The 12,201-nt window shown below is 42.0% G+C and overlaps 1 protein-coding gene across 1 annotated transcript in view; it reads right to left on the reverse strand.

The window, feature by feature from the left end:
- LOC136429861 (cilia- and flagella-associated protein 337-like) overlaps positions 1–11,980 on the reverse strand; it is a 29,146-nt gene extending 17,166 nt beyond the window's left edge. The window contains exons 1-6 of the mRNA XM_066419936.1: positions 11,546–11,980; positions 10,614–10,701; positions 10,110–10,205; positions 9,556–9,609; positions 9,052–9,152; positions 8,409–8,532 (exon numbers count right to left, since the gene is read on the reverse strand). Of these exons, the coding sequence (XP_066276033.1) occupies positions 8,409–8,532; positions 9,052–9,152; positions 9,556–9,609; positions 10,110–10,205; positions 10,614–10,701; positions 11,546–11,736 (654 nt within the window). The 5' untranslated portion in view covers positions 11,737–11,980. The remainder of the gene's footprint in view (positions 1–8,408; positions 8,533–9,051; positions 9,153–9,555; positions 9,610–10,109; positions 10,206–10,613; positions 10,702–11,545) is intronic.
- Between the last annotated feature and the right edge of the window lie 221 nt (positions 11,981–12,201).

Raw genomic sequence — 12,201 nt, forward strand, 5'->3', positions numbered from 1 at the left:
AGGCACAACAATGGTTATGAAATCTTGTTTGGATGGATGTTTGATGCATTGAACAGTGTGCCCCGAAACATCGAGATGAGAGGTTTTGTCCCTGGCAAATCGTGTGGTAATTTCAAACGTTCTCTGAGCACGATCTTCATCCAGGCCCCTGTGGTTGTCCTGGTTACTGAAGGCTCTCTGGCAAACAAACCGGTCCCCAACACGCTTGAGCAGTGCAGGCAGGTTTGGGAATACGATGGGGGCATTGTAGTGGGCCTGACGGAAAATGCAACCTTCCAACTGGTGTCCATGGCGACAGGGAATGCCACCTTTGAAGGTGTCGCCATGTCATTTGTCCCGACACACACAGGCACGAGCACCGAGTCTCAATACGACCAGAACATCACCACCCGCACAAACGTCATCCATGACAATACAAAGAACATCACCTGCATTCTGCTCACCAAAGATGCACACATGAGGTTGTTCTTCACCGTTCCTCAGGCAAAACAGCAGGCACACACAACAGTAACCACTTTCAGAACAGACACTGACCACTCCACCAACCTGCAGTTCAGTACCACACCTGGACAAGAGGTGCCTCCAGCAACGGAAGATGTTGTTCTCATCTCAGTTGTTGTCTCGGCAGTGGTCAGTCTGGTAGTGTCGTCCCTTGTTGTGCTTGCCTGGAAGGTGTGCGCATCAAGGTCAAACGCTGAGCACAGTAGGGCCAGCGACGATGCGCACATTTGGACAATCCCACTTGGGGTTGCCTTTCCTGGCCTACTCAGGTCAGCTTCCCTCCCTGCATGCTCAAGGAAGCCTACTGTAGCCTGCTGTAGGTCATTGCCAGCTGTCCTGCATTCCATCGAACCGACTTACTGCGAGATTCCTGATGACGTAGCCGCTGCTCACAGACCTCTGCCTGGTCCCCCACACGAATACAGTGAGATTCCGGATGACGCCATTTCAGGCGTGGTGCGGTCAGCTTCTCTCCCAGCAGTAACGTGCACACGCGGGGGCGCTGTAGACGATGCGGCATCCTGTAGGTCATTGCCGGCTGTTCTCCTATCCATTGAGCCCACCTATAGCGAGATCCCAGATCACATCGCCATTGCTCAGCGCCCCCTGCCTGCTCTCCCACGCACTGATTGGGAGGTCCCAGATCACGAAGCCGCTTCACAGCGCCCTCTGCATGCCCCACGACATACCTACAGTGAGATACCAGATGAGGATAGCGGACCCATGCCTTTCTATGCCGGTGCTGCAGAGGTTTCGCTTCATGTCGTGACAACCAGGCGACAGAAACGATCGGCCTTCCGGGATAACACTACTGCTTCTAGCAGGCCTGTAAGATCCTTTGCCACATATGGGTCGGCTGAACAGACCAAAGCCGAGCGTAACAATTTCTATAGAAAGGCTCCCGAAGTCCAAGGTATAAGAGCCCGTAGAAATCTGAGGACAGGTTTGGTTTCCCAGGCTACTGACGAGGGTTTCAGGAGGTACGTCAATGTCACAGATGCAATTCTGTCCCGAGGTCAAAGTGTCACGGAAGCTCATATTGCCTTCCTCACACTGCCTAACACCTACTGGCCTTGGGAGATCGCAGGAGAGGGAACCCGTATCAGACCACGGCGTGCGTCCCTCCCCCTTGTCACACTGCCTAATACTTACTGGCCATGGGAGTTACCAGGGGAGAGAACCCGTATCACGCCACGGCGTGCATCCCTCCCCCTTGTCACACTGCCTAATACTTACTGGCCATGGGAGATACCAGGGGAAAGAAGTCCTAACACACCAAGTTGTGCACCCCTCTCCACACTACCTAACACCTACTGGCCATGGGAGATGCCAGGGGATAGAAGTCATAACACAACAAGTCGTGCGCCCCTCTCCAAACCACCTAACACCTACTGGCCATGGGAGATACCAGGGGAGGGATCCCGTAATACAGCACGGCGTATGTCTCTTCCCCTTGTCACACCACCTAGCACCTACTGGCCATGGGAGATACGAGGGGAAAGAAATCGTAACACACCAAGTTGTGCGCCCCTCTCCCAACTACCCAACACCTACTGGCCATGGGAAATGCCTGGGGAGGGATCCCGCAATACAGCACGGCGTGCGTCTCTTCCCCTCTCCACACTACCTAACACCTACTGGCCATGGGAGATACCAGGGGAGGAAACTCGTAAGACATCACAACGTGTGTCCATTCCCCTCGTCACATTACCTAACACCTACTGGCCATGGGAGATTCGAGGGGATAGAAGTCCTAACACACCAAGTCGTGCGCCCCTCTCCCAACTACCTAACACCTACTGGCCATGGGAGATGCCAGGGGAGGGATCCCATAACACAGCACGGCGTGCGTCTCTTCCCCTTGTCACACCACTTAACATCTACTGGCCATGGGAGATACCAGGCATTGGAAATCCGTAGTATCACCAAAAACCTCTAACCATATATCTTACCATTTCAAGGGTTAGAAACTGTTTTACTGACAGAAGACATGATACGCTCGTTCTCATTTAGATATTTAAATGTACACATTTTGTAATTTCTGTTACCGTTAGAAGTAAGACGTTCCTGACATTAGGATATGCCACATATAGGGTGTCAAACTGCCGTTTTTAAAAGCTAGAAAAGTTTTAAGTCGTTAAAAAAACGACAGTTTGGCACCTTATATGTGGCATATCCTAATGTCAGGAACGTCTTACTTCTAACGGTAACGGAAATTACAAAATGTGTACATTTAAATGAGAACGAGCGGATAGCACCTTGTCAAACCTTTACCACTATCAAAGAAAATTTCTTTTGACTCTAAATTCAAGATATTGGAAGACATAGTGTAAATGAGTGGCACCGTCGCAAATGCCTTTCAAGCCATCTGTTCTGTACCACTTGCAAACATGTCCTTTACTTTAAAAGCACATTGAATCATCACTGAAAGTCTGTGGTGCTTTTCCTATATTTTGATCTTTAACTGTTATGTGTTACAAACTCATACATTCTCAAAATACCTTTAACCTTTTTGTTTGAAGCTTGATACATTTTTCTCATTGATTATCCAAATAGGGTCCTCATATGCATAAACTACCATCTTCTCTACCCAAGTAACACAAGTCTTATCTTACCAAAAAAGGCTATTGTAGCATTTACTCATGTATCATGTACCAAAGGGGGCCCTAAATTGCATGATTTATGTCAAACAATTTACCAAACTTCCACATGCCAAAAGAATGGATTCCGAATTACTATCATTTACCAAGATGGCATTATTGGCCCGGTCACATTCATTATACGATCGTCGTACGATCGGAAACAGAGGGTTTTCTCGGGATAGTGCCATGCAAAATCCAGTCTTGTTACCAAAAAAGGCCGTCTTCAATCTTTTTATCAGTTGGTTCTGTCAGCCTGCTTGAAAATCGTACGATGGCCTACGACAGATGAACCGCATTAAGTCAGTTACTCACTCAAACCTTAGCATACCTTATACCTCATTATTTTTATCGCATTAAGGAAGAGTGGCAAACAAATATGTCATTGATGTACATATTTTGACAATTTTTTAGAATCACAAAAAATCATACTTTGCGATCAAAACTGTTTTTTTTTTGCTCATGGGTTGCTGGCATCTTTTTAGGAGGGGGAGAAGTTAACATGAAAGGATTGAGCGTCTGAAGGAAGAAATGGTAGAAATATTAAGTAATTAGCTTATTTAGGGTACTACTGAAATTTCTAAAAAAAAAGAAAGAAAGTACGCAATCTGAAGAAGAAAAAGCTTCCGGGCACGATTGTGTTCTGTCGCAACTAATCTAACTCATCTTTGTTAATCATATTCATGAACATTTAGTGCATGGCATATATGGAACCAGCATGCATAAACTTTAAATTAATATGTTAATCAATATTGGATATACTAATGACGAGATCAGGAGCTGAGCCAGTAGTTTTTATCTGAACTACACCAATGTGAACGAAATCTGCCAAAAAAGCTGTTAGTTGGATATGAATATTAGGTTTTATTTTCCCAGGTTGCGTCAGATGTTTGGTGGTAAAACATTACTCACGCCCGCAGCCTGATTAAATTCCCCTGCCTGCAGCAAACAGAATATAATTATGTAGAGTGACATGTGACAGCAGTCGCCAGTCTAATGGGCTTAAGCTACAGGGATAAGCTTAATATACAAAAAATGTAATTAGGGGACCTTGTGTCCATTCAGTTATTTTACAGAAAGATCTCCAAATCTAAAATTTGTAACAATGAACCTGTCCATTGTTTACGGTTGATATTTATCATGGTTATATATAACTTGCATTGTGGTTCTCTTTTTTGTTGAAATTGATGGTTCCATGGTCTTTGTAACCTGAATAAAAAATAAACATTAAAATAAAAATCCGATGCTGATGATGAAACAAAAAAACAAAAAAACAATGAACCACTGAGCTGTGACTGTCAGGACCCAAGTTATTATAAAAGAGCAAAAGATAGTATGTCGACGTCGCCATGTTGACTGTTGAACACGAAAAACAGAAACCCGAATGTATTGATATGACATCTGCAACTCAACTTTCGTCAAGCCCAGAACTTACAATCATCATGGATTGAAACTAATAAGGATAGATGCTGTGATCTAAATGACAAACTCGCCCGGGGAAATCCAATGGGAAAGTCACATCTAGGCCTACCTGTCAAACCCAGGTTGGAGAACAGTCACAACTCAAAGACACAACCACACTTTTGGAAGACGGTGCTGTGAGCACACGCCTTGGTCTGTGAGCACACGCCTTGGTCTGTGACTGTGTAAACTTACGAGTTCCAAACTCACAACGCAAGCAGCTTTAACTTTGCATTGCCATTCCCTTTGTACAGAACTGATGTAATGGTTGACGTGTGTGTACTGCATATTCATAGTTGGTTGTAAGCGATGTATATTCCTACTACGTTGTAAGCGTGTACGTCCCTGCAACTGTAGGTGCAACAATTTGTACGAGTCACGCTGTTGAATCACAGGTGAGCCTGGGGAAGTTTTTCATTTCAAGTCGGGCAATGCTACAGCTCACCACGGAAGAACAGATGTCTGCATCTTGACCTCGACTGCCTGGCTGACCCGTGTGGCGTTCTGTCACATTTTCAACATATCCAAAGATACAACCAAAAAATGCTTCCGTCAATTAACAATCTTATCTAATGCAACCGATTCCGCTGTATCTGAGCTGAGGAACCTATCTTCAAAGTCAACCTGTTTTGTGACTGATCGACCGGCCCGCACGATGTTTCGTAACGCCACCTGCAAAGAAACTGTTGAAACGTCTTCATCATTTAGGGAAAGACATGATGGCACGACATCCGCTAGGCTTATCTCATTGGTGCTTCCTTGAACTTGGGATCGTTTTTGTCTATCTACTGACTTCGCCGTCAGGCCAGGGCCAGCTATGTACATTGTACTTTAGGTCACATTTTGTCAAAGGACATATAATACTTGTTATACAGAGGCTCTGACATGTCACAGTTCATGGTCTTTTTTCGCCAATCTTATCCAGCGATTCTCCTTTCGATTGACATAAAAAAATAACCCTTCTTATCACAAACCTCCATTGGACTAGCGCCTCCAGCATGTAGGATTAAAAAATGAATTGCCTGCAGGGCATGTTGTATTTTAATTTAGACCCTTACAATTAAGTTCACTTTGAATTCCTTCTCGTGAAAAAAAAAAAAAATAGCGAGAGGCATTCTTGACCATGAAGTTAAAAACTGATACTGTAACAGTTTTTAACTTGGTAGTCAAGAATGGCTCTCGCTTTTTGCATATGATTAAAATGTTTGATATTTGCTTTAACTTAGCTGGTGATTTGAATCATATCCAGCTGTCCGTATCGCTGTCATGCTGTTTTTTATGTCATATACAAGTATTTGTCATAAATAATGTATGTACAAAGCCAATCCTCGTTTATTTGTAATGCAGTATATGCCAAACAAAAATGTCATGTCTCTAATGAAAGTCAGTGAGTACATGACGATTGTATAATTCTGTTGTGTTGTATGATTATTCAAAAATTTGTTTACCAACTGGAGACCTTAATCCACTTGTACGATTTATTGTTTGTAACATATGATATTTATCATAATTTGATATCTTTACCACCATATTAATGGTATTATCTCTTTATTTTCTACATCAGACATTCCAATCCTTCAAGGTCACTTTTACTAAGTTTTAGCATATTTTGTCTTGTGTTGTCCAGCGGCACCACTAATAAACTACGCACAAAAAGTTCGGAAACTTAACTTTGGTTGATCATATCTCCGTTGTTTTTTTTACCGATTTTGATGCATTTTATATCATTATAAAGCTTTTGTGATTCCCTGTTCTATGATGCCAAACTTATCGTGATTGAAAACCCACGGAACAAGTACCAGGACTAATAACGTGAGTGGGTCACGGAGAAAAAGTGCCCAAAATTCCCTGTTGGTGTCATACGCGCGCTGTGACATCCTATCGGTTTGGGCGCGGATGATGATTCAATATATTGTTTCCTCAGGTTCTAAGGTTATTTTTAGAACACAGACCATCCAAGGTTATTTCTAGCACACAGAACATCCAAGGTTATTTTTAGCACATCGAAGAACCAATTGTTTACACCACATAAACACCTGCGTCTTGCAACGGTATCGTCATCCACAGGTGTTATTTTTTGTTATTGTTTCACAACAAACGTTGGGGTATGGGGAGGCATAAACTCCAGGGGAAAGACAAGACTTGTACCAGGAACCCTCAATGCAGAAAGATATCGTGACACAATACTTGATCCGGTGGCCATCCCTTTCCTCCATAACATGGGGCCGAATGCCTTGCTGCAAGATGATAACGCCCGCCCACACCGGGCAGGATCATCGCCGACCATCTCCAGCATGCAGGTGTAGAGAGGATGGAGTGGCCCTCTAAGAGCCCGGACCTGAACCCCATCGAACATCTATGGGAGCAGCTTGGGCGAGCTGTCCGTGCAAGACACGGTGGCTGACCTAGGACGACTGCTGGTGGAGGAATGGGACGCTATCCCACAGCATCGCATTGCGCGACTGGTGACGAGTATGAGGAGTAGGTGCCGTGCTGTAGTGACAGCGCGTGGCTGGATCACCCGTTACTAAGACTCCTTGCTAACCCGTTACTAAGACACAGATTGTTGGTTTTGATAAAGAATAAACTTAGCTTTCATGAATATGTCTTGTTTATTCTTGTTGATTTTTCACAATACTCTCGTACAGAAGTCAATATCAACAGAAGAATATGTACGGAATAGCATGTTTGACTATAGTAAGGTAATCTGGGCACTTTATCTCTTCGACCCACTCACTTTAGCAGGCCTGATGCTCGTTTCATGAACTCGCAATCACAATAAGTTTGGTATCATGGGAAAGGAAATCAAATAGGCTTTTAAATGATATGTAATATATTGAAATCGGTAAAAAAATAACGGAAATATGATCGACCAAAGTTAAGTTTCCGAACTTTTTGTGCGTAGTTTATAAGCCTACCACTTGAAGACTACACCACGGACTGTATATATCCCTAATGTATGTAATACTATGTACTTTGTATATGGCCAACACCAATCCAACCGACTCAAAAGAAAAATACAGCAAATTTAAGATTAAAGTCATTATAACCGTGGCGTTAACTGTAAGCCTCTACTATGTATTTGGGACATTGAATTGATGAGTTTCACGATTAAAAAAATCAAAATGGACAAAATGCTGTAGACCTCAATTTGAGGCTTTTGATGCTTATGTAAAGTCAGGTTCCCTATCATATGAATGAAGGAATTGATGAATGAATGAATTGATGAATGAATAGATGAATGAATATTTAAATGAAATTCCAGTTATTCCTGGGCCCCTGGAGACAGGCCCTGCCAGCAGGGGAATATTTGCCCCAGTATGTCAGGTGTTAGGCAGCCACATGAGAGTTTTATCATGCAATATAGTGGATTTTAAAACTTTTCTCATTAATTATGCAAATTAGGGGTATTTTGAGATTTTATAAAGACCTACCCACATACCAAATATCAAGACAATATTCCATCCAGGCATTCTCAACTTGTCATGTTCATACACAAGTGAGATACACACACACACAGTGTCACACACACACACACACACACACACACACACACACACACACACACACACACACACACACACACACACATATACTCGGCAGAACAAAACTGAAAATGCAGACATGTTCACGGTGGTTTTTGCGGTGACCATTAACTGCGAACTCAAAACCACCGCAAAAACTGTTTTTCAAACACGACGTTAAAACCTCCACGAACACTCCATTTTCTCTCTACCACAAAATCAAATCCCCGCGAACATGTCTGCATTTACAGTAACCTTCTTGGCGAAGGTGACCAGAACTAACCGTGACAGATTTCTGCAGTTTGCACTGTGGGCTCCAGAGGGCGACGCAACCTTCCTTACTGATGGAGATGTATCTCTGTGTGGCCTTGTGGTACTTGATCTTCTGTATCGTTTCTTTATGTGGGCTGGAAATAATTAGGTCATAATACTACGTCAAAAGAATAACCATGACAACGACCTTGTTGACAAACCTTCAAACATAAATCAATCAAGCAATCAAGTATCCAGTCTTTTTTTAATAAGTACGTAGTTTGACTGGAATACTCAATGTACACAATTACTTAAAGGGGAATAATGCCATTGAACTAGAAGTGACCAAATTAGGAGAGTAGCACCCCCATGAAATCAATGCTTATACAGTCAAAGGACCACCTGGCCAATGTTGGTCCCTTTAATAGATAATTCTTCCAATCCACACAAGTAATAAGAATCCTGTCTATATTGATCACCTGTCCACATAGACCAGATTTTATCGGTCCCCAACCCTAATCTTTGGCAGTTTTGACTGCATGTATCTATTTAGTTGAAAAGGAATAAGCAAGGTACAGTATTGCCAAAAACGTATCCCCAAGGGAAAGCATTCATGGCATTCCTAGAATATTTGCGACATCAATAACAGTACTATACTAACGGCAACAATGTACCTCTGTAGCACTTTCAGGTCCTTCCACTGCGGCACCTGTGTAGCCTTGACCCTGTCATCCTTCTCGTAATACTCCAACAGCATGTGGGACGCTATCTTGTCCTGGAAAGTATCATAATGGCCCAAATTAGATTGGCCCCACGAATACACATAACTATACAGTAGTACTAGTATACTGCATGGCTTTTAGTACACATACTGTTATTCTTCAAGTCTCTTTCACTGTAACTTTATGTTCACTGTTTTCATGGTCACCTCTGTACTGTGAACTTATCATCACCATGAAAAAAACTGTTATCATTTAAGATTCCTTCACACATCCGTTCTGTAAATCACTTGCCGCCACCGTGAAGTTAAAGTTCAGTGAAAATGTCCATTTTCCTTACACCGTTAAATTTTGCTACCCTGAAGACAGTACTTTGCAAGACACTTCCTACAGGTTCACATAAGCATAGTTGACCATAGATAATGCATACAAGACACCGAGACATCTGTATGTACTCACCCAGTCGACATATCCATCCTTGGTCACATCAATCTTGTCAAACAGCTCAGAATACTACAGAACATAGAAATATGCTTAGTGCCAGGTTATTACGTTGACAGATGCACAATAGATATGTTCAACCTACATATTTGTATGTATGGGGGGAGGGGGTCTCAGACATTTTTAGCGAAAATTCAGCGGAAAGTCAATTTGAAAACAGGGGGCTGGAACTAGTGGAAGGTAAGCTTAAGCTTGTAGTCCACTGAAACTGTGTGTACCAAAGTACAGACTATCCCCTCTGTCCGATTCTTCTTTCATGTTTACTTTCCATTTCAGCATCCTTCTTTTTAAATCCAGCAACCATCAATTTTGATTGAAGTGGCCTAAGCCTATACCGAGTATATAATTGCTAGTTTGTGAATGATTTCATATCACATGAATGAACACAGTGTATGTCTTTAGTTTAAATTTGAGAGCAATATTTTCTCCTTTTAAATCTTAATAATATAGTGCATTACTTTCTCCTTTTAATCTCATTGAAAACAAATGAAAGCAAAGTAAAGGTAACCAACCTCCTCGTTACTCTGTCTCTTCAGAATGTCAGTCATTTTCTGTATAAACTCCTCCTTGTCCAAACTCAGCTTGTTGTCGTAGCCAGTCCCCTCAATCTGGAAAAACAATTAAATTTCATTGTCAAAGGGTGTACATCTAAGGGCAGGGGATTTCAAGGGGGAAAATAAGATTACACTTAACATTAATTAGATTTGTGTTTTTGCACACTTCATTCTACTTCTTGATAAGTAGCAAAACAAATGAATTTTGTTGCTTCTTTTCTGAAGTAGCTTTGGTCAACTTTCAACTCGTGTATTCAAAGGGTGTCTCACTGTCATTCATCAGTTAACTTAAAGGCATAATGAAACTATAGAACATTATTTATATTTCTGCCCTGATATGCCTTATAATGTTCACAAATCACTTAAGAACTACACTATAGGAAAATTGTCATTATGATTTCTTGAAGGAGACGCTACATTATGGGGTAAATGGCTCACAAGGGTTAATATACAGACACTCACCATGAATGCTTCCTGCATTGCCTGGAGCTCCAGCACATTCAGTCTACTCTCAATCTTCTCTCCACCAAATGGCATGATCTTTGTCTCCCTAAAATAATAACAGCATCACATCAATGTTAGAAATCAATATCAATGGCTTGTTGGCACCATTTGTGAAATTGATTAAAGTTTTCTTCATCGTTATACACCTTTTTCTACATCACACTTAAGCCTTGTTGGGAAGATACAGATTTTCTACTGCCTTGGAAAAACACTATTTTTGTAAATCTTCTTGGGCAACTTTGGGAGAAGTGGTTTTAAATGAAGGGGTATGCCTGTAAAAGTTTTCCCACAGTGCAAAGATTTATTGTTGTTGTTGTTGTTGTCTCACTCAATAATGTCAATAATATAACAGCATGTGCCCAACCTACTAGTAATCCAAACCTCCTTGCCTATTAAATATACTCAGTCAAAACGCATTTGGATATTTTAGAAATCACAAAGAAATTCTAAATTCTCTAAACAAATGCACATGATGAATTAAACGCGGTTACCAAGTTGAACACATGCACAAAAGACCTGGGAATTGTTTGAGATTTTGTTTCATACATTATTAAGATCTTCCCTATGGTGACCAATCCCATCATTTCATCTAACAATCCCTGGAGCTCCGGTGACGTAAGGGTCGGTAAGTCGATCAACAAAAATTCTTGTGTATCAACCAATCATCTCATGTCAGAGATAATTAGATCAATATGATTGATGGTATTCCCCAGAGGCCAATTATGTAGCAAATCTAAAAGACTACAAAAATTATGCAAAAGGTGTAAAATCATGCAGGAACGTGCGATAATCTTAGCTTAATAAGTTTCAAGATACAGATGACAGTGACTCAATATAATCTTGTAAAATTTGAGGTTATTTTTGAAACATGATACTGTAATGTTACGTGCCTGTCAGTCCCGGTACTTGCTGCACTGGAAGGCGGGGGTTGGGCCGTATCCTTCCCGCGGCCTGCTTTCCGTGGTCCCGGCAACTCTACCGTACTCGTCACCGCTTCTCTTTCCGTCCCTCCTTCCTCTTTTTCTCCCTCTCCGTTCGTTCCATTCGGTAAAACCGTGCTCAGTTCCGTCTTTGCTTCCATCTTTGATCTGTGTTTACCTTCCCACTTCTGCAACTTCCTTCCTTCGCTCTGATAGCCTCGTTTGCCCTCTCACCACCTTTCAGTCATAACGACAAGCATCTCCAACCTATACTGCACTGTGTTTATCGACTGATATCCTTCTACATCACTCTAAATGCCTAGAAAATCGCATAATCTCCGGCAAAGATCAGGAATCACAACGTGAAATCTGCAACAAGTCGCGATCTGTCACAAGTAGTGGCTCATCTGTAGTGGCTTGTCAGTTTCCATGGGCGCAAAATCTCGCGCTGTGATTGGTCCATAGATGATCTAATTTGGAGCTGTTCGTTGCTAAGTTTTTACTGCCTATCAATAGAATCAGATAGAATTTACTTATTTCCAGATTCTGTAGCAGTTTAGAGGACCTACGAGCTAGAATTATGATAAATTAAGGTTATGGGTTTATTATTTTATCAAATAAGATCA

Source organism: Branchiostoma lanceolatum, chromosome 3 (assembly GCF_035083965.1).
Source record: "Branchiostoma lanceolatum isolate klBraLanc5 chromosome 3, klBraLanc5.hap2, whole genome shotgun sequence".
NCBI classification, from domain to species: domain Eukaryota; kingdom Metazoa; phylum Chordata; class Leptocardii; order Amphioxiformes; family Branchiostomatidae; genus Branchiostoma; species Branchiostoma lanceolatum.